At 33.9% G+C, this 24,330-nt stretch overlaps 2 protein-coding genes across 3 annotated transcripts in view; one reads left to right on the forward strand and one right to left on the reverse strand.

Annotated features, from left to right (window-relative positions):
- Positions 1–283: 283 nt before the first annotated feature.
- LOC113522739 (galactose mutarotase) lies at positions 284–10,455 on the forward strand. Of its 2 annotated transcripts, none has more exons than XM_026908540.3 (6): positions 284–417; positions 1,916–2,058; positions 3,840–4,055; positions 5,597–5,859; positions 7,867–8,026; positions 9,405–10,455. In XM_026908540.3, the coding sequence occupies exons 2-6, from the start codon at positions 1,930–1,932 to the stop codon at positions 9,717–9,719; spliced, it is 1,083 nt and encodes a 360-aa protein (XP_026764341.2). In that variant the 5' UTR covers positions 284–417; positions 1,916–1,929; the 3' UTR covers positions 9,720–10,455. The 2 variants fall into 2 exon arrangements, with proteins under 2 accessions (XP_026764341.2, XP_052749690.1); XM_052893730.1 differs by lacking the exon at positions 284–417 and adding an exon at positions 458–580.
- A 1,092-nt stretch (positions 10,456–11,547) lies between these two features.
- Positions 11,548–24,330, reverse strand: part of LOC113513833 (tryptophan 2,3-dioxygenase) — a 37,215-nt gene continuing 24,432 nt past the window's right edge. Inside the window, exons 6-10 of the mRNA XM_052893785.1 lie at positions 19,452–19,596; positions 18,250–18,371; positions 17,230–17,357; positions 15,263–15,356; positions 11,548–13,328 (exon numbers count right to left, since the gene is read on the reverse strand). Of these exons, the coding sequence (XP_052749745.1) occupies positions 13,157–13,328; positions 15,263–15,356; positions 17,230–17,357; positions 18,250–18,371; positions 19,452–19,596 (661 nt within the window). The 3' untranslated portion in view covers positions 11,548–13,156. The remainder of the gene's footprint in view (positions 13,329–15,262; positions 15,357–17,229; positions 17,358–18,249; positions 18,372–19,451; positions 19,597–24,330) is intronic.

Consider the following 24,330-nt stretch of genomic DNA (forward strand, 5'->3'; position numbering starts at 1 on the left):
ATCATATTTTTTTATGTATTATTAGTTATTAGCTTTTTTTTAAAAGACGCATTTTACCAATTAAACTGCGGTTTCCCTGGGCACTATCGTAGTTAATTCTTGTCGAATTCGTTATGATGAGCTATTTGCTTTCGTCCTCGCCTATCATTTCATTGGTGCTCCGCCAGCGTATATCGATAGCGTAGGCGGGGTTACCATTTCATTTACATCTATAAAAAAAGAATGATCATACTGCGTCGCTACCATAGACATTGTATCAGTATAAAAAAAAGTACTCTGTACTTAATATAGGTCGTTACACTTTTAGTTACACTTACGTTATCAATCAAACGTGGCTATCTTCATTCTATAAATGCCACATGCGTTATCAACTTCACATCATTGTATTATATTATTTGCGGTGACCGGACGACGTTCGTGAGTATTGTTATCATTCAATTCTGTTATTAGACAAATAAAAGACATGAAAAAATTATAATATTTGAAGTAATTGAGAACTGTGAGTCCTATTTGAACCGATTATAAATGTCATGTTATCTAAACAGTAATTAGGTAGGATCTGTTAAGGTATAAATGTTAGGTATGTAAATTATTTTCAATTTGGATAGGTATCTTCATACTTTTCAGATGTCTTTATTAAGATAAGGTGGAAGTTATGATTTTTCTAATTGGTTCTAATTTATTTTAGTAGTTCTTAGAGTTTTATAATTAAGGTGTCTTTCTGTATGTTATAATTATTTATATTGAATTTACTTACGTATTTGCCGGTGAGAGAATTTGTATAAAAGTTATTAACATTTTATCAATCGACTTAAAAAAGATAGTTTTTAATTGTGTTGTGTCTCTTTTAATGTTTGTTACCTCATAACTCAGTCAGCTTGAAACCTATTTAGAAAATTCTTTTTTTTTTATCTGAAAGGATATATTTACTTCATACAAATTATATCAAAATGGGTTCAGTAATTTAGTTTTTAAATCAAAATAAATAGTTTAGTTTTGCCACAATTGTAATCGGTTTTTTTTTTGTGGGACATAATCTTTATTTATTACCACTTATTTGATATTCTAGTTTGGTTGATACATACTCGATTTTTTTGTGGAAAAGGGATTGTTAGCAATGGAGTTTGACAGCCCCATTGCTAGCAGTATATTAGGTCGACCTCCACGTGGTTCCCCCTGGAAATCATCGTGATATAGAGTATATTATATAGTAGCAATGAGGCTATTAGATCTCCAATACTAACAATCCCTTTCCCTCGAGGAAGTCAGTTTAGTTGGTCGTCGTACTGGTTTTACCACGAGTTAACCAGAATTTTCAGAGGTTTTCAAGGTGGACAACATGTTTAGGTTTTTTTTTTTATACAACTTAGAATGGCAAACAAGCTGACGGCCCACCTGATGGAAAGTGGTAACCGTCACCTATAGACATGAGCAGTACCATGGACATAACAGAGTATTCTGTTTCGCCCATGATACCCCCCATGCGTTGCCATTCCCGAGGACTTAGGTGTTATTCCTCTATACCCTGTAAATTCACGCCATATCCCACCCTTCAAACCGAAACACAGCCATGCAAACATAACTGAATGGGACAGAGGTACCCAAGCAATCGACTTTTGTACAAAGCCTCCCTCTGGTAAAATATTACAAGGTATATTACAAGCAATAGGGCTGTTTCGCGCCACCACTATTAATCCTCACCCCATATATTTTCGCATGGGTACCTTTGTATGTATGATATTAAACAGCTGTGTTTCAGTTCAAATTATGGGATACGAAGGCATCACACGGTATTAGATTAGACGTCACAGTGTATACTGTGTTGTCCACGTGCAACCTTCACTATTTTCCATCATACTGGGCAATTGCAAACTATTCCAAATTATACAAAAAGTAAGGATTAATTTAATTTCAGTAACAATTTAAGCCATGGTGAAGTTAAATGAAGAGGTGTTTGGAACATTTAAGAAGGATACCGTAAAGAAGTTTACGTGGACCACAGAAAGCGGATTCTCTTTGTCTGCTATATCCTACGGTGCAATAATACAGTCCGTCAAGGTAGGTTTTCATTATCACCGAATTTCTCAGTTGCTTACCGCGGCTTTATAATTACTCCTCTCCATCCAAAGGTTGCCTGGAAGAGACCGCTCTTAGCGATAAGGTCGCCCATTGTTTTCTCATTGTGATTATTTCTTGTTATTATTTATATTTATAATAAGTTTACTATTGTAATCTTTTGTAGGAAACAATAAAGAGTATCTATCTATCTATCTTTGCCTGCGTAATTCAGTATATAAAGTTTAATCTAAATTATCGATTGTGATTCCAATTTCATTCTAATCTGTTCAGCCGTCTGAGCGTAATAGTATAACAAACGTACTAACATCTTTATAATTGTTCACAAATGCGTATTCAATAAGTTATTGTCACTACTTTGCCGTTATGTATTACTGTGTAGTCCTGGCATAGAATGCCCTTAGTTGTCATGCCTGGCAGGCTGGTTGACAACCGCAGTTAAGCTTTGGCGATGTTTTAAAAGGGACGCTGCTGTCTATCCCCCGCCGTTTCTTAGTCGCTTTTTACGACACCCACGGGAAAGGAAGGGGTGGCCTGTTCTATGCCGGGACCACACGGTCTCGTAAATACATACATTTTACTAATATAATAAAACGGATACTAGAAAATAACTGAATATCACTGATATTTAAGAAAAAAATATATAAGGGGTCTTAATAAGAATATAAAACCAATACGTAAATACTAAATCAATATTTAGTAGTTTTGTCTAATTATATGTTTGTACGCTTGTTCCCGTATCACGCAAAAAATACTATACCAAATTGGATGCGGTTTTGACAGTTGTATTTCTGAAGGTTTTATTTAAAGTCTGGTGTAGGTTTTATCTTGATACGCCACCGAGACGTGATCTATTTAATTGGGTATTCTACTTTTAAAACTATGCGTATGAAGTAGCGGGCAGTAACTAGTATTATTTATAGAAAACACCCGGACCAATACAAACAGTCATACTCATGAATCCAAATGTTTGTATTGCACAGGTATCGAACCTGCGACAATCGGAATGTGAGAAGTATGTTAAACCGCTATATTATTAGGATAGTCAAATAAACCAGAGGGAGACTTTGTACAAAAGTTGATTGCTTGGGCACCTCTGTCCCATTCGTGTTTCTACCGTGAAGCAGTTGTGTTTGCATGGTTGTGTTTCGGTTTACAGGGTACAGAGGAATAACATCTGAGTCCTCAGGAATGGCAACGCCTGGGAGGTATCATGGGCGTAACAGTAAACTCTAAACTAAAAAGTTATGTCCATGGTACTGCTCATGTTTATAGGCGACGGTTACCACTTTCCATCAGGTGGGCCGTCAGCTTGTTTGCCATTCTAAGTGGTATAAAAAAAAATCCATACATGAAATTTATGTCGAAAAGTACTCATCATCATCATTATTTCAGCCATTATCTGTTCATTGCTGGACATAAGCCTTCTACATAGACTGCCATAAGGAACGGTTCTGAGCCACCTGCATTTACTGACTCCCTGCAAAGCATTTGAGGTCGTCACTCCGTCTAGTGGGGGGATCGTCCTACACTGCTCGCCACTCAAAAACCTTTCTTCTCCCATCGGTTGTTGATTTTCGAGCCATGTGACCAGCCCATTGCCATTTCAGCTTGCATATCCTTTGGGCTATGTCGGTTACTATGGTCCTTTTGCGAATATTCTCGTTTCGGATTCTATCATGTAATGAAACACCGAGCATAGCGCTCTCCATAGCTTTTTAGCATAGCAAAGCATACTTGTTATAAAGCTATTTTATTTCCAGGTACCAGATAGGAATGGTACAATCAGCGATGTGGTGTTGGGTTTCGACGATCTCGAGGGGTATGTGAAGAAGAATTCACCACATTTTGGTGGAGCGATCGGACGGTGCGCCAACCGGATCGGTGGTGCGAGCTTCACTATCGACGGCGCGGAGTATCAGCTAGCGAAGAACGTTGGGACGAACCATCTTCACGGAGGGATTATAGGTTTTGACCAGGTATTTTAGGGAGGAGGGGCTGGTGAACGTGTCTACCCTAGAATTGTTTGGTGCCCACTACAAGAGACGAGCGAAATTTCACAAATACATGTCAGAGAGTGCATGTATACTTTGTACAAAAGTCGATTGCTTGGGTACCTCTGTCTCATTAGTGTTTCTACCGTGAAACAGTTGTATGTGCATGGCTGTGTTTCGGTTTGAAGGCTAGAATAAGACTATGAAATTACAGAGTACAGTGATATTACAACTTAGTTCTTAAAAATGGCAACACTTTCGGGGTATCATGGGTGACACAGTATACTCTGTTATGTGTTAAGTATCGGTGTTCTGAAGGATAGATGGCAGGAGGCGGGGTATCTCTTTATTTTTATATAAACTTATTAAGCCACCAGAACAAGTCTTTGTAAAGCAAAGGCCGGGCATTATTTATCAACAGTGAAGGCAAAAGACTTAGCGTTTTTGAATTTGTTGAAAATAATTGTCATCTGATTGTTGACAGTTGACAGATATCAGAAGTTATCGTGATGTTGGGAGCAGGTTATTAAAGTAAAAACAACAGGAGTATATATATAATGTATGTATTTTATTAAGACTTACAGAGACGCGTCTGGCATGATCGGCGCTTCCGAAAGGAGGGGCGAGAGAGAGATATATATCTATTACTTTTGCTCATTCGCGTTTCATTACACACAACATATCGTTTGATATCCAAATTACTGGAAAACCTTTTAAATTTCCACAATATCTAGAATAAAGTAAATAATGCACAACAAGTATCAAATTTTAGATTTCAGAGCAATACAAATCTTTATTAATACCAATGATAACTTTAACTCTATCTAATCGTCATTAGGCTACAGTAACCGTTTACTATCAGACAGACTGTATGCTTGTTTGCCACCTTTGTGGTATAAAAATCTAAATACTTATAATTTTCGACTGATTTATAAAAAAAGGGGTTCTCAGTTTGTATTTATTTTTATGTTTGTTACCTCATAACCCCGTTAGTTATAAATTGATTTGAAAAAATATTTTTTATCGGAAAGGATATATTTACAGGTTAGTCGCAGAGAAATTTTAATTAAAATCGATTCAGTAGTTCAATTTTGAAATTAAATTAACTGGTTTTTCCATAGTTGAAGTCGGTTTCTTATCATATTTCTTTATTAACAAATATAACAGTTTTCGTCACACAATGGCAAGTCAATATTTACATTCTAATTTTGAAATATAATAAAATAAATAATAACAATAATAATAACATTCGAATTATAAAATAAAAATAACGTTCAACACAGGGAGTTAGTACAGTATTGTTAGTAATGGGGTCCAATTGCCCCATTGCTAGCAATACTTTAGGGCGACCTTCACACGCTTCCCTCTAGAAACCATCGTGGTTAAATGCAGTGGATTTCGTCATGATTATCGTCACTTATCATCTCACACTGGTGCCCCGCCAGTGTATACCGATAGCGCAGGCAGGGTTACCATTTCATTGTTACCTTTTAAAGAAAAACTTAATAACTCTACCAAATTTACAGGTCGTATTGAAAACAACCGTAGTTGGCACCAAGGTTATCTTCAGCTATCTATCCAAGGATGGAGAGGAAGGTTACCCTGGGGACTTGATCACCAACCTTACCTATCAGGTGTCGGACGATGACAGCTTGCACGTGACCTTCCAGTCCACCACTACAAGGAAGACTGTTGTCAATTTGACCAACCACTCTTACTTCAACCTGGCCGGCCACGAAACTGGTGCGCAAGAGTTGTACGAACATGTCATTTCCATCAATGCAGACAGGTATCTATAATATGTTTTGTTGTTTTTTTTATACCACTGAAGTGGCAAACGAGCATTCGGCCCATCTGATGGTAAGCGGTTACCGTAGCCTAAGAACGCCTGCAATACCAGAGGTATTACGCGCGCGTTGCCGACCCTGAAGAAACCTCTTTACCCCCCTTTTGAAGAACCCCATGTTTTGTTTTTTCAAGTGAGGGTAGCATAGTTGTATGCTATTTATAAATGTCGTTCTATTTTTAAAAATTCATATACTAGCGTTCCTTCACACTACTTTCCGAAATCGCCCAACCGCTTTTGTAAGGGGGAAAGGGATTGTTAATAATGGGGTTGACCCATTGCCAGCAATACGCCTTATCAGGTCGACCTCCTCGTGGTTCTCCCTGGTAACCATCGTGGTTATTTCTAGTGGAATTCACCACGATGGGCTAACTGACCTGCTTTCATCGTCACCTGTCATTCCCTCACTGGTGCCCCGCCGGTGTATACCGATAGCGCGGGCGGGGTTACCATTCCTTTATCATCCATTAAAAAAAACCGCTTTTGTGAAAGTAAAGTGAATTTCAGAGATGCGAGAGTTTTTATTTTGATAATAAATTATAAAATTTCTATGTAACCAATGTGTAAGTATATCCTTTCAGATAAAAAAGAATATTCAAAATCGGTTTACAACTGACGAAGTTATGAGCTAACAAACATTAAAAAAAAAGTTTTTGAACTCGGTTCAAAGTAGACCCGGATCAGATTGTAATTTTTAAACTCGATTTAGACCAATAGATCTATTTAGAAAGTTCGACCATCCTGTTTTAACCTCATAGTATTTTTTTTTAGTTATTACTTTCAGAATAATTAATATTTGAATTTGTTCCAAGTTCATAGGTTTCATAATTATTTAGGTAAAATACAACATTGTGACTTAGCGACATACAACGTCGCACTATTTGTCTTATTCCTTTATACCACCTGGGTACCAAACCCTAAAAATAATGAGATCTAGGTATATGATCTCTAAGACTGTAGGTCTTAAAGATCATACATCCAGATCAGTATTTTTCAAACTTTTTCAAGACGCGACCCCCTTTATGTAAAAATATCTTGCGATCCCCTACAGTCCATGGTTTCGAATGTGTATGAATTTTATTATAGTATAATTTATATTTATTTTAACTTCTGTTTAGCATTACTACTGCCCACTCACTACTTTCTATGCCACTGCGTTAGGTTGACTGGAAGAAATCTCTTTTAGAGATAAGTTATAGTCAGACCTTATATAGAAATCTCGTTACCTTCTTAGAGATAATGTTTATTCATAAAATTCTCAATAATAAAATTCATTTGCAGATTTAACATTGTTATAACTTATTGTTGTTACTGTATGTGCATCATACAATTAATTACCTGAAATTGATATAGTGTACGATAATTCGAATTCCTACAGGAATAAATTGCTGAAGCACTTTGTACAATATATATATATATATATATATATATATATATATATATATATATATATATATATATATATATATATATATATATATATATATATATATATATATATATATATATATATATATATATATATATATGCTGTTGGTGTTCCTTATATATATATATATATATATATATATATATATATATATATATATATATATATATATAGTGCAATATATATATATATATATATATATATATATATATATATATATATATATATATATATATATATATATATATATGTATATGTATTTATATTCACAGTTAGGTATCGATAAAATAAAGTAAATAATAAAGTATCTAAAACAGGCATGTAATCGATGTCTGTTATAGATACGTATTATTGATTGATTAATGTATTTACGGAACTGTTGATTTTCCACTGCTTCAAGATTTGCGATCCTCTTGTTGAGGCTTAGGGATCAAGCCAAGGGTTCGCGATCTAGATGGAGTATTAAATGTCTAAAAACGCCTAAAGAAATAATTAGCCAAATTTAATATTGTATTTTCCAGAATTACAGAAACTGACTCTGACTCAATACCGACTGGAAAGTTTATCGATGTAGGCGGCACGCCATACGACCTTCGTATACCCATTAGCTTCAGTGAGGTCATGACAAAGCAGCCCGATCTATACGATGACAACTTCTGCGTGTCTACACATGGGAACAAGGTATGAAGTTAAGGATACAAGACGGAGAAGTAAAATATAAAAGAATAAAATACAAAAAAGTTTTGCCCGCCGGCCAAACCACGTATGGCTGGCGGGTTGGCAACAGTACAGCTTTGGTGATGTTTTAAGATAGGCGCTGCTGCACATCCATCGACCTTTAAGGTCCTTTAGTTCATCTTATGACTTTTTTTTATACAACTTAGAATGGCTAACAAGCTGACGGCCCACCTGATGGAAAGTGGTAACCGTCGCCTATAGACATGCATGAGCAGTACCATGGACATAACAGAGTATACTGTTTCGCCCATGATACCCCCCATGCGTTGCCATTCCTGAGGACTCAGGTGTTATTCCTTTGTACCCAGTAAATTCACGCTATATCCCACCCTTCAAACCGAAACACAGCCATGCAAACACGACTGCTTCACGGTTGAAACACGAATGGGACAGAGGTACCCAAGCAATCGACTTTCGTACAAAGTCTCTCTCTGGTAAAACATACACGGGAAGGGAAAGGATGGCCCATTCTATGCCGGGACCATACAACTGTTTATATTATCAGATTTTGCTACAAAAAATAGATTTATTTACAACACTCATGATACGTCTGTTTTTATTTATTTATTTAAACTTTATGACCAATTAAATGTGTTACAATAGGCGGACTTAATGTTATAAGCAATTTTTAGGATTAGACTGAGACCATTCTTATAATTTTACACGGTTACCTTTAAAAATTTACAAAAAAAAAAAAACTAAATTTTAAGAGAGGTCTTTTGGAAATAGCTAACAATTTTATAGAACAAATTTCAATACTGCCAGAGATATTACGGACTGTGTATTTTAGAAAAAAATCCTTCCTTTGCCTTAATCCTTAGATTATGAAATATATAAGGGCGTTTACACTAATCCCATATTCATAAAAACTAAAGCCTTCTACAAACCTGTTATAACTATTACAATGCTTTTGTCACTTTCTTTCAAGTTAGGAATTTAGTGTAAAAGAAAGAGACAAAACAGTTCAATAGTTAAAATGCGTTTATGAGCTGTTTGACGTTTTTATGAATAAGGGGGTAAATCTATTGTCCATTACATCCAAGTTATTCCTTATTATAATCATGTATTGTTAGGATATTTTGAAAGAAAATTGATTTTTAAGTCTTTTAAAAATCAATTTTGTTTTAATGACTGAACACATAATTGAAAAAGTAAATGACAAAAAGGTGATATTCTCTCTACTTTGTTTTTGGCACCACAGATAACTACAATGCATCTATAGATATATCACAATTATCTGTTTGACTTAGAAATAAGGTGCCCTCATGCCTCTTTAATAGAAAGGGCATTGACGATTAAACTTTGTTATTTTCATTTATAGGGCCTGAACTTCGTATCGCGTGTGGAACATCCACCATCAGGGCGGTATTTGGAAGTGTACAGCAACCAGCCTGGAGTCCAACTGTACACTTCGAACTTCCTGCCGGCTCCGTCCGATCCGGCCCTGGTCGGGAAACACGGTGTCGGCTACCGTCGTCACGGGGCCTTCTGTCTCGAGACTCAAGTCTACCCAGATGCTGTACATCATCCTAATTTCCCCACAGCCTTTTTATTTCCTGGCGATGTTTACACACATACGGTTAAATATAGATTTGGGGCTGTGAAGAATATTCAGCCAGCTGTTGTTTCTGCCTAAGTATATACGAACACAGTACAGAGATGTGGAAGTCTATGTCGAGTCTACATACCAGCCACTTACATCGTAAATGCTAAGTATAAGTCGGTGCTAAAATTTGATACTACAAAATGGATTTTATTCTAAATGGCTCACTTCAAGGAAAATATAACATTAAATTAATCATGTAATTATTGAATCATCGCACAAACCGACGTTGCATTTATTTACCTATATTTATTACGTTAATTAAATCAACTATGCTAAAAACCAGATGGAGACTTTATACAAAAGTCGTTTATTTGGGCACCTTTGTTTCATTCGTGTTTCTACCGTGAAGCAGTTGTGTTTGCATGGCTGTGGTTTGAAGGGTGGGATATGGCGTGAATTTACAAAGTACAGAGGAATAACACCTGAGTCCTCAGGAATGGCAACGCATTGGGTATATCATGGGCGAAACAGTATACTCTGTTATGTCCATGGTACTGCTCATGTCTATAGGCGACGGTCACCACTTTCCATCAGGTGGGCCGTCAGCTTGTTTACTATTTTAAGTTGTATAAAAAAAAAAGAAACTAATAGTTACCTTTAAAACATACCAATATTTTTTTTTACTTTGGGTGAGAGAATATATATAAATATAAATGTAAAAATTATATAAACTATGTATTAAAATTAAGTATATAAAACATGTACAGTTTTACTAGAATACATATGTATTACTATTGTAAATCTTTATTATAAATGTGAAAATGAGTTTATTTGTCTGTTTGTTACCTTGTAGCACCTTAACAGCTTATCTAATCATTATGAAATTTTATATACACGTACTAGATAGAGAATAATAATGTGATAGAGAAGAATATAGGCTATTTTTTATCCCAGTTACGCGAGCGAAGTCGCGGGTATAAGTTAGTAAAATATATTATAGCCACAGGCTATACCCGTCATGATCATCATCATCATCAGCTGTTAACTGCCCACTGCTGAACATTGGCCTTCTTGATAAGAGGGGTTTTGCCACTAGTTGCCACGTTTGGCAACCGCAGTTAGGCTTTTGGTGATATTTTAAGAGAGACACTGCTGTCTATTTTTCGACTATTACGTTCTCTTGTCTCCTCTTAAGGCATCCACGTGAAAGGAAGGGTAGCCCATTCTATGCCGGGACCACACGGCAAAAGGGTTTTTTTTACAACACAGGGGGCAAACGAGTATGCGGCTCACCTGGTGATAAGTGACTACCGCCGCCCATGATCACCCACAACACTAATGGCATTGCAGGTGTGCTGCCGGCCTTTTTAAAAGGAATATGCTCTTTTATTGAAGGTTATGTTGTCGTATCGGTTCGAAATTACTGCTGTTGGAAGTTGAAGGGTTGAAGTATCTATACTGGAGTGGCACCAGAGAGGGATGATAGGCGAGAATAAAAAGGCAGTACAGTTAGCCCATCGTGATGAATAAAACTGGAATTCAACACGATGGTTACTAGGAGGAACCACGTGTAAGTCGACCTGGGATATATTGCTAGCAATGGGACTAGTAGCCCGAATTACTAACAATCCCTTCCCCCTATATTAGGGGATTAACCCTTAAAAGCCTGATTTTTTAAATCAAATAAGTGTACCCTTTACTGTGTTTACTAATGGGGAAAAAATAGTAAAAAAAAAATTAAAACAATATTTTTATATATTTATTTTGAAAAAACATTTGGTATCATTTTTGATACTTTAGGCATTACGGTAATTAAAATATTTTAAAATTTATTTAACAATGAAACAATGCAACCCCTGGTATCAAATTTGAAACTTCAGGTATTTAAGGGTTAAAACGCAGAAAATAAAAAAAAAAGTTATTTTTTTAATATCTTTATTGATAAGTCAATAGTAAAGTAGTTTAACAGGTAATAGGTAAATCGTAATTTCTATGCAATCTGTTCATTTTTTATTTGTAGTTATTAATTAACATTTTGTCGACTGGCGTGTGTGTGTGTAACCGTGTAAGAGTGGCGCCATCTAGTTTGACACTAAGTCACTAATTGCCAAGTCGGTTATACACGAAGTATTATAGTGTGTCACTACAACCGAGCGCCATAAAATGGTGAACTCCTGTACCTCTTCAAACTGATGTTTTTTATATTATTAGGAATTGAACAACAAACATTGGGGAGCACAAATCGGTAAAACACATCAGAATCAATTAAAAAAAAAAATGTTCTATCAATTGAACGAACCGAGAATCGAATCCAGTATTACCTATACTAAACGGGAGCCTATATATTTTAAGAGATAAATGTTCTCAATCACTGCTCTCCTAGGCTTGTCACTTAATAATAACTTAAATGAGAGACCATAAGAAACATATGTCCTATATACATATGTTATATATAGTACACAAATAATAATTAATATTATATTCATTATAATTTTAATTATTCTATATATCTCTATTTATATCTTCACACCACTTCCAATGTGAGGTATGCAGAGAACATAAACTTTCGAAGGCCTCAAATTTAAACGATGTCTTACCAGGAACTCGTCCTATTAATTCGACAATTCATCGATACTCGACATTTATCGATTCGATAATCATTTATAACAATTATGTAGACACTAATATCATTGAATTATAAGCTTCGAACTGTATTAATTAATTTAATACAGATCGAAGCTGCCACAGTATTTTGTTATTCACTGTAAAATTGTAAAAATTAAAAAGTTAAGAGGCAATCATTTTACCTAATAACTCAATATAAGGCTGATCGTATACATTTACACAAATACGAGTAGATATAAAGGCAGTTAGATAAAAGTTGCAAAAAATTATAATACACGAAAATTTTTTTAAGTATATGTAAATAGTAGACTTGTTGTTGAAAACAAACCATATTTTTCAGTTTACAATTTGACATTACTTCACTGATTTTGATCTTTGTAGTTGCTATAAATATGTATGTATTGTTACAATACATAATGCAATAGCCTGTATGTATTCACACATTATATTGTTGACAAATCGTCATAGTCGTAGAATACTGACGGATCTTTATATGTAATCTTCGTCGGATCCGTCAGTACTCTACGACTATGACGAAATATTGCATTCTTCTCTATCAACCTTACGCGAAATTGCCAAAAAGCGTTAGTGAACTACCCACATAAGCATTTTTTATTAAAATACAATATATGAATACTCAAGTCAAATGTGTGCAATTAATTTGGAAATAACTATTGTACATGCCTCTTAACTTGAAAGGTTTTTTTTCTAAACAGCCCCTCTAGATATAGTACAAACCAATCTATGAATAGAAACGCTTCATTCAGCGGTTACACAAGAAAGAACAAGACAACACACGTTGCTGTCTCATTCTATCTGATGAACTTACTAGTTATAACGATTCTTTCAATAGATTCGTTTGTGCTCTGTCTTGAGGAGTCTCCCTAATTTATAATAGACGTCTATGAGATATTCGAATCGTTTTCTTGTTGATTTTGTGTGAGCTCCCAACCACTGCTCCCCCACATTAGGTTCAGGCTCTTCTTCATGCTATCATCGAGGGGAGGGATGGCAGAGCGCGGCAGAAGGAACGTGGACAAGTTGAAGAGATCCAGGAACACCTTGTAACGGTCACTGGAATACAAATATACACGTTTTGTACAATAACAGCTCTGTACAACATGGATGTGATCGAATTTGGGACTCCGTTGAAAGAGTTAAATGCGAAGTGATTTAATTCCAAACTGCAACTAGTTTTTTTTTTTTTTTTTTGTTAAATCACAATACAAATAATTTTCGTAATGGCTTGGAATTGGAATGGAATTTAGTATTCCAATTTAATAGTCCAAATTTCAAAATAATTAATTTTTACTAGGTAACAAGGGTTCTTCGTCTAATTCAGGAAATTCTTATTCTGTTATTGATTAAAATGTTTTTTAAAGGCCATTGACTGGTATCTATGGAAATTTATATATATATATATATATATATATATATATATATATATATATATATTCTTTATTGCACTAAAACATACAGTAACAACAATAAGTTAATAACAATGTTAGCAAAGGCGAACTTATCTCTAAAAGAGATTTCTTCCAGTCAACCTAACGCAGTGGCATAGGAAGTAGTGAGTGGGCAGTAGTAGTGTAAGACAGAAATTTAAATAAATATTTATAACGTAGTAAAAAAAATAAAACCAATTTCTAAATTTGATGTTATTGTAAAATTATTTAATTTGGAATACATTTTAAGAAGAGATCGTTAATCGAAGGAATGTAACGCTGAAATTATTGCTCGCAAATTATAATGTAAACTACTGTACCAAGGAAGGAATTAATATTTATGTATAACTAGCGGCCCGGTACGTGCTTCGCTACGTATAAAGTGAAATAATAAAAAAAAAAAAAAAAAATTAAATGACCGCATGAATGACGTAACAACATGCTTGTACTGTCAACACTGAAAAAAGTTTTAATTGGACAGCACAATCCCCATCTTTTGATGTGGATCCCTGCTCATGTAGGGATCTTAGGTAATGAGTGCGTGGATTCCCTTGCTAAATTTGCAGCCAATAATGGTGGAGATCAGAAACACGATAAAATCGCCTGCAATGACCTTATAGCATGCCCATTAAAAGACCTCCGAGATGCGTGGACGAATAGTTGGCGAGATTCGTCTAAAAACACTGGCCGATTTTACGCTTCGATCCAATCAATTATCCCTATTAAACCTTGGTTCTTTAGACACAAAAGGTTGCCTAAGTCTATCATTTCTATTTTATGTAGAAAAAGTGTTGTTAATTGTTCTTCACCAGAATTTTTGCACAAACTTAGAATTAGAGATAACTCTATTTGTGAATGTGGTCAAGAAGATGGTGATGTAAACCATATTTTTTTTGCCTGCCCTTTAAATAGTATAAGCCCATTATACCCACAACTTGTCAAAGAACAAATTCCCCAGCCTACTAACTTAAGTAATCTTTTAATTATTTCTTTTACTGAAAACCCCAATATTTTATGGATTTGGTAAATTTTATCAAAAACAATAATATCAAACTATAAACTCTATATTATGTATTTATTTTATATATTCATAGAAAATATATATTTAAGATTTTTGTATTGATATTTATTACTGGCTCATATTGTGTTGTCTTTTTCAGCTTTATACCAAAAAGTTCAAAATTAGACCAATTATTTAGTTATAATTTCTATCTCCAGTACGAGCCTCTTATACATGACGCTGGCAGAAATGGTCGTAAAAATAGCGACCGATTGCCATTAATGAAAAGAAGAAGAAGAAGAATCCCCATCTTATAAAAGTTTGAATTTGACACAAAAATCTCCATTAACAAAATGATCCGCCATTTATTGAATTCATTTGTTACAAAAAATATAATAAATGAAGAACTGCTCGACCGATTTTGTGCAAACTTCACATAAACCATCTACTAAATAGTTCGAACAAAGCCTAAACATGGTTTGGATAGGTGAGCCCGTTCTTGAGTTAATTAGAAATATTTATTTCTATTTTGTGTAAAGTTAATATTTGTTCAGTTGTACCTGAGTGTAGAGCGAAGGTACTGGTAGCCAGAGGAGCCTCCGGTACCGAGATGTTGAGAGCCGATCATACGCTGCACCATGATTACGTGGTTGTCTGTAAATAACATGGTATAACAATTTTTATATTTTATTTATTTATTTAACACTTTATTGCGCCAATATTACATGGATACATTGTTCGTATGGTTCCGGCATAGAATAGACCATCGCTTCCTTTTCTGTGGGTGTCGTAAGAGAGCAAAGAAACTTAATAGTGGAGGGATGGGCAGCAGCTTTCTTCTTAAAATATCTTTAAAAGCCTAACTGCGGTTGCCAATCCGTCTGCCAAGCGTGGCAACTATTGGCAAAACTCCTCTTATGGAAAAGGTTTATGCTCAGCAGTGGGCAGTTAACGGTTGAAATGATGATGGATCTATAAATAGTTGAAGGATTTTCAATAAGTATAGTATAGTACAAGACACGATCAGGAATTAAAGAATGAATGGGTAGGTAGTGTGTTAAAAATTTAAAATATTAAAAGTAATTAATTAATTTTTAAATTAGTTTTATAATTAAATACGAGTAATGACATCATAGTCATTAGAAATACCAACGCATGAGGGGTACCATGGGTATCACAGCATACTATGAAGTGTCTCCAGTAGGCATTTTTCATGTTTACTTGAGACCATTACTGATTTCCATCATGTGTGCCGTCAATTTGTTTGTTATTTTAGGAAAGCAATTAATGAAAAAATAAAAAAAAATCGATTTTTGAACATGGGATGACTTCCGTAAGTGTCATATTTACATTATTTTTTACAAAAATTCAAAATTACTGAAAAAATGTATATTTTATTGAACCAAGTGTTATCTTGCAATGATTCATTGCAACTTAACAATTAGTTCACTCACCCCCACCTCCCTCCAATTAAAAAGGTATAAACACGTCCGAAAAGTTTTTTTGAATCGAAAGAAAGTAGACATTCTCAGTTTGGCTGCGGAACGCAAGGACAGAAGTAAACACAAGGCTCGGAGCAGTGATTTATTGATTTGCCTGATAATGCCTTGTTTAGAGGAGATATACGTATCGCAAAACGTGCTTGGACGAAATAGCAGTCGGTGATTTATGGCTGATATGGAAAATTTTAAAACTTCTGATAATAAGAATAGTAGTCAATCTTTGTGTGAGTTGGTATCGCACACATATTAATGGTAACAGAATTAAACAAAATAATTGTAACCAAATAACCAGTAATAGGAGAAAGTTTTACATGAGACGCATTTTTAAATACCTGAGTACCTTTTTGATAACAATATCATTTGAGAAAAAGTGTTTGAGTATAAGTGGGGTTTTGAAATTTTTTGTTGAGTTTGGACAGAAATTTTGTGAAATAAAAATTTAATAACGATATTCAGTTTTACTGGTAAAAAGAAAAAATATTTAAAAGAAAAAATCTCTAAATCTATGTCCAAAACTAAATACATATGTATTTTAATTTGACAGTATTGACGATTAATTGTTTTAAAATAAAGTGCTTAATTATATTAGGATTCTTTTTTATACTACTTAGAATGGCAAACAAGCTGACGGCCCACCTGATGGAAAGTGGTAACCTTCGTCTATAGATATGAGCAGTACCATGGACATAACAGAGTATACTGTTTCGCCCATGATACCCCCCATGCGTTGCCATTCCTGAGGACTCAGGTGTTACTCCTCTGTACCCAGTAAATTCACGTCATATCCTACTCTTCAAACCGAAACACAGCCATGCGAACACAATTACTTCACGATTGAAATACGAATGGGACAGAGGTACCCAAGCAATCGACTTTTGTACAAAGTCTCAAAGTATTAAGAGAATAAGACTACAGTGATTGTATTATATACTCGTATATAAAAAACAAAAACAAATTTTTGAGTATACCTATGTTTATGTAAATAAATTATTGATCGATCGATGGTTATCACAGACAGTACTTACATCGCCATTTGGTGATAAGACTGTCGATGTCCATAAGCAGCGTGAGGAGCTGGTGGGGCTGAGAGAAGCGAGGCTCGTCGCGGTAGATCGTGATCATAATGGCGCCTTGCAGCGCTTTGTGCGACAACCTGCAAACAAATTAATAATAAGTCCCAACTTCTAAACATTATAATATAATATAAAAAAAAAATATTGTAATATTTAAAAATTGTCACAATATTGTACACTGCTCTATCCGCTGACATTGATGCTCCTTTCCACTTTGTGTTTGCTGGAAGAAAACTCTATTAGAGTTAAGCTCGCCTTTGTACATTTGATTACCTCTGTCTTATTCTTATAACTGGTGTGTACAATAAAGAATTAAATAAAATAAATAAAAACAGATCAGTCTATTTTACTCTATCGTGAGAGAGAAGACTATTTTGATTGAATTTGATTGAATAGTCAGCCCGATAAGTTGCAATTCAATGGCTCATGCTCAACACAGTAAGATTTCGAAAATGGATTGTTAGTAAGAGGATTAAAGGTCTCATTGTCGTAGATTTAAGATGTTTTCTAGAAATTTAAATTAAAGAAAGGTAAATTTCAAGCTGTTAGGTCCGGTGGTAAGTGGTAATGGTCGTATATAGACATGAACATCTCTATGGACTTTGCAGAACATACTGTGCTGTGTATGATAAACTTCATGCCTGAGGACTAAAGGTGTTGACCGCTAATCCTTTAAAAAAAATACAGTGTAACATTAATGATTTGTTTAGTAGTTACTTATAAAATACTATGAAATATTCCATGTATGACAACGACTTATGACCTCCGTGGCACAGTGATGTGTTGTACCAAAGAAATCCCGGGTTAGATTCTCCGTACAGTCAATTTAAGAAATGAAATATTGTAAATTTTCTCGAGATTGGGTGTTTTGCTTTGTGTTCCCAGATTTTCGTTTCCTAGTTCGTCATAACACACGGTGTCCTAGCTTAAGGACCAGGCGTTTGGTATGAATGTGATGCACGTTATGTATACCTCCTCTCTCCCCTAGATCTGAGTGCATCATGCACCTCTAGGTCGAAGATGGAGCGGTAGATCACGCGCCTGTTTTCCGCGTCCTGAAGACGGTGTTGGCGGACGTCTTCGTTTGTTTCGAGCTAAAATAGAAAATAATAGAAGATAGATATACAGATAGGTACTCTTTATTGTTCCCTCCAAAAGATAAGAGTAGAAACTAAGTAAAAATAAAAAAAAAATACAAGAAAAGACCACAACGAGAAAATAATGGGCGGCCTTAACGCTAAAAGCAATATAAATTTGGACCAAACTTGGTTAAACTTGAATAAACTGTTCTTTAGGCAAACTTGTCCAAAGTCGTTTAATACGATTGATCTTGATACTCTCTAAATTTAACTCAACTAAATTTAATTAAACTAACTTACTGATTTGGTCGGGTCACGTTCAATTGCGTAATACATACAATTTTAAATTTAGAATTTTATAAAAGGAGTCAAATTTGCAACTCAAAATTTTTCAGAAACGATATTTTTATCGAAAATATGAAAACAGGATTACTTGAATTGAGGATCTCCTGATTTTGAAGTTGACTGATAATAAATGTGATCTTGTGATGAATGTGATAGGTATGACAATAGATTTCTATAGGCGATAAATCACTGTTTGAAAACTCCGTACACTGTGCTAATACATAGGTTTCATTTATAGTAACAAATAAAAAAACCATGGATGTATCCCGTGATCTCTACGGAGCTCCCATGTGGTCCCAGCATAGAATAGGCCACCCCTTTCTTTCCCGTGTCTGTCGTCAGGGGCGACTAAGGAGGGCGAGGGATGCTCAACAGCGTTTCGCTTAAAACATCTTCAAAGCCTAACTGCGGCTGCCAATCTGCCTGCCAAGCGTGGCAACTACTGGAAAATTCCTCAATGGAGAGGATTTTGTTCAGCAGTGGACAGTTAAAGGCTGATATGATGATGTAGGATCATTGCCATGTTTAGAAGTCAGTCAAACTCCTGTTAAACTGCTCTAAAGCTGCTGTCAATTGTATAGTACACAAGATTACCAGATTCGCACGGTTTCTTTTTATAAATAAGCCCATAGTACTCGCTGACAAAGTAGCTTTTTATGGCTTGAAATAATTTTTAGAATCAATAAGTATTTTTTAAATTTATCCCTTACTTTATCCCTTTTTATTAAATATTAGTTTACGGTTACATACATTGGCTGCATCAACGTCTTGTGCAATTGTTTTCTCAACTGCTGCCTGAAATTTGCCCCAAAAGTTGAAGCCATGCGTTTGTAAACCCGGAGTGCGTTCCAACCACCGTTCTATGAGGGCTAGTAGTGTTGGCTCTTGTTCAGACCTAAGATTTATAAAAAAAAAAAACAATTATATGATAACTAATTTTAGAAATTTGCGTTGTCTTTATTTTACTAACCAAAATGGTTAAATCAAATCAAATCAAATCATTTATTGCACGAATATGGGTACATACATTAGTTGAAAAAAATAATTACATGTCCATTATTCCATATTCTACCATATCGGCATGTACAATATAAAATTATAGTAATAATAACTTATAATAATAAAAATAATGTCAATAATAATAATAAAATGTAAAAAATGTCAATAAAAATAATTAAATTGCATGTCTAATATTTATCACTGTAGTAGTCATGCAACGTATAGTAACATTTGGCTGTCAAATATTCTTTTGCTTTTTTCTTAAATACATTTAAACTGTTTATTTCCTTAAATGCTTTCGGGAATTTATTATATATTTTAGAGACCATACCGAAAAAACTTTTATCAAATAATGCTGTGACGTGAGGCTGAACGCGAATTTTATCGGTATTACGGTCACTTTTTAACTTTTCAAATAAAAGTTTATTCTTTTTCACAAACAACATTGTTTCAAGAATATAAAGGCTTGGAAAAGTCAGGATATTCAGTCTTTTGAATGAAGTCGTACATGTATCAGTTCTTTTCAAATTGCACATAGATCTAATACACCTTTTCTGAGTCTTGAAGACTATATCTCTATATGTCGAATTGCCCCAAAATATGACACCATACCTTAGTAAGGATTCAACATATGCATGATATGCAGTCAATACCGCTGTCTGATTAACAATCTTAGACAACATGCGTAATGCGTATGAAAATTGGTTTATTTTGCTATTAATATTTTCTATATGATGTTTCCATGTCAGGTTATTATCAATCGTTAATCCCAAAAATTTCGTAATTTTCACTTCATTTATTTTTTTTCCATTAAAATCGATATTAAAAGATGTCAAATTATTTTGACGATTACTAAAATTCATAAAATGTGTTTTATCTAAGTTTATCTTTAAATTATTTTCCTTTAGCCAGTCTATTAATATTTTTATTGTATTGTTAATATTTATTTCAAGTTCATTCGAATTCTCATCACTACATATTACGGTACTATCATCTGCAAATAATATCATAGGGTTAGTAGTTATATTTGGGATATCATTTATATATATCAGAAACAATAATGGGCCCAAAATACTCCCTTGTGGTACGCCATATTTTACTTCTTTGAAGTCTGATATAAAATTAATTTCAACTTTTGATTTTGGACATATTCTGTTGATTTGCGTTGCTTGCGTTCTACCACTTAGGTATGACTTAATGAAATCTAATGAAATCCCTCTGATACCATATGTGTGTAATTTCTCAATTAAGGTCGCATGATCTACATGGTCAAATGCTTTTGAGAGGTCCATATATAAAGCACAGACGGGTTTCCTATTATCAACGTGGTCTACAATTTTTTCAAAAATTTATATATAGCCAAATTTATATTTTTATTCTTTCTAAATCCAACTTGTTCCTCTACCAATAAATTATATTTTTCTAGAAAATTATAAAGAGCTTTATAAATTACCTTTTCAATTATTTTAGAAAATATAGGTATAAGTGCTACTGGCCTATACGATGACATACATTCGCGATCTGCTTTTTTATATAGAGGTTTTATAATACTTATTTTTAATTTATCGGGAAAAATTCCATTTTCAATACATAAGTTTATAATATAGCTCAAAATTGGTGCTATCTGAGTAGCTACTTCTTTTACAATTTTTGTTGTAATATCATCGTAACCAGTGCTATTAGTGTCTTTTAAAGATCTTATTATTGTCAAAATTTCATCTGGATTTGTAGGTCTTATGAATAAGGAACTTACATTATTCGATGTCATATTTCTTGCTTTGAAATTATCATGCGGTTTAACTTGCTCAATAAAAAAATTATTAAATAATTCCGCTATTCTATTAGGATCAGTTATTTTTTTGTGATCGTTGTTAATTTGTGTTATATAATTCTTAGTTTTATTTTTATATTCATTAATTATTGTCCAGGTGGCCTTCGTTTTGTTTTTAGATGTCTTAATAAAGTAATTGTTTTGTGCTTTTTTTGTTAATTTCATTATATTTTTTAGTCTACTTGAATAGGTTTTGAAGCACTTTTTATTGAGAAGATTTGGATCTTTTCTGTATTTCCAAAGCAGTTTTCTTTTCTGTCTAGAGCATTTTATAATACCCTTTGTAATCCATTTAGGTCGTTGATAAGAACGCATTCTGATTCTCATCAATGGGAAACACATGTCATAAAATAACTTAAATTCATCAAAAAAACTATTAAATGCAGTATTTGGATTGTTAGTATTATATACGTCTTTGAAATGGATGGCCATTAGACAATGATTAAATTTTTCTATATTTTCTTTACTATAATCACGCTTCATTATAAACCAATATGGGTTACCAAACTTCTCTGAGACCGGACACATCAATAATTGCGCTGTGTGGTCTGAGAGAGCCAATTCAAGTATTCGAGTTTTACAGTCTTTCATATTATGTCCAAAATTATCAATACATGTACCACTACATAGACGCGTTGGATCGTTGATTGCTAACTTTAAGTTGAATCCTTGTAATAACTGTTTAAATTCGAAAGAATATTTATCGGCTTTCAACATGTCAATATTAAAGTCTCCACATAACACTATCTTTCTTTTTTTGAAGCAATACATGCTTAATAAATTGTTTAAAGTTTCAAAGAAAGTTTCATAAGATTCCTGGGTCACTTTTGGAGGTCTGTAAATGCATATAATTAAAATATTATAATCTGTCAATTCCATCCCTGTACATTCGATAATATTACTGATACTTAAGCTCTCTATTTCATTCATAACCTTGTATCTGTGATTCTTACGTACCAAAATACACGATCCGCCATGTCTGTTACCTCTAGAATAGTGAGTGACTAATGTATAATTGGGTATTTTTAATAGGCTTGTATCACTTTTCATCATATTGTGTTCAGTTATACAAATTACGTCAATTGCTTCATTTTTGTTCTCTAAATTATGTAACTCTACAGATAGACAATCTGACTTTCCCAATAAGCCATTTATATTTTGATGTAATATGTTAATATGATTAGGTGTGAAAATTATTGTTTGTAGTAGTATAATTGTTATTCTGATTGGCGTCCATATTAATACGAGAATATTCTTTAACCTCACGGGCATTGAAATGGTTCGCTTCGGTTTGTGTATACTTATCACTAGTTGTTGATTGTTTATTTAATAATTTAAGTCGGTAATTAATTAAATTTGTTTTGTATTCGATTTGTAAAATATCTTTTAATAAAGTCCTACTCACAAATAATGAAATGCTTGCCCTGTAAAGCCGTTGTCGAGAATAGTTCATGTCAATATACGTTACATTTTCATATTTACCACATATAAATTTCAATTCATTATTAAGTTTTTTCTCATTTAGAACGTGATTAAAAGGTACTTCAGAGATTAATACATTAGTATTAGATACAGTTTCTAGCCAAATATTTATACGTAATCGAAATTCATACGGGTTCACATCATTCGTACCTCCTAAGACAATAACAAAGTCATTACGATTTAATTTTTTGATCAAGTTTGTCTCTGTATCAAGAACATTTTTAATTTTAGCCCCTGGTTTCCAAAAACAGGACACACTATAGTTGGAACCCAATAGTTTTTGAAGATGACTCTGCAAGTACCTTCCTTGCTGGTCTGCTATTATGATAACGTGGCGCTTCTTCAAATCTTCTCGCTCATTAACTATATTGCTGCCAGAGCCAGCGATGACAAAGTCCAAAGCGGCGGTTATCGGAGGACATGTATTATTTATACTGGAATTTGGTTTATTGGTTTCGTCAGTTAAGTCGATATCGATTTGTGATTTTCGCGTTTCATGTTTTACTGGACTCTGTTTCTGATCGATAAACGGTGTGTCTGTAAGCGTCTTTCGTTGGTTTGGAGTGGATAAACTTGAAGTCCTTACACGTTTATGTTTTCGTTTCCTCAGTGGTGTCAAATATTTAGTGTTGGATACCTGTTTTCCAGAACTTAAGTTATCGTTGCTATAGAAACCTACCCTCTTGTACATTTCAATAATTTTCTGACACTTTTCCAGCTCAGATTGAAGATGTCTATTTTCACTGTTTAAATTTTCTATTTCTAGGTTAGCGCTGCTTAAGTCCATTCTAAGTTTATAATTTTTTTCCTGTATCTCAGCCATTGTCAGCGAGTCATTAAATGATGTATTTGGTAAACTCACAGCCGTTGTTTCAAATAATGAAGATTCATTACTGGAAATATCATTTAATGAATTTTGTTTAAATTGTTTTCTAACGGTTACATTTTCATTTTCCATTCTTAAGTGTTTTTATTATTAGCACAATATAAAATATTCCCTACTGAAACTCAAGATAAATAGCAGAGAGGTAGTGTATATCAACGCAGAGAAAAAGTGTGCATTTATGATGCAAACAGTTTATTCTGTATTTATAGTCACTCTTAATAAATTATTGGTCTCATTAATCACCATACATTGTTCTTAGCCCTTTACCAAATTAGGACTGCGTAATTATCTTGTATAAATAATATTCATTCTTCCCTTAACCCTTTCAGAATTAAGATGTCGCTGAATATAACAAGTTGAATTTTGTTACGAGTATACAAAGTCCAAAGTCCAACTTTGAGTTTTTTAAACAAAATTTGTAGGTAGTCCGT

The sequence above is a fragment of the Galleria mellonella genome, unplaced genomic scaffold, assembly GCF_026898425.1.
Source record: "Galleria mellonella isolate WM207_F2 unplaced genomic scaffold, CSIRO_AGI_GalMel_v1 utg184, whole genome shotgun sequence".
NCBI classification, from domain to species: domain Eukaryota; kingdom Metazoa; phylum Arthropoda; class Insecta; order Lepidoptera; family Pyralidae; genus Galleria; species Galleria mellonella.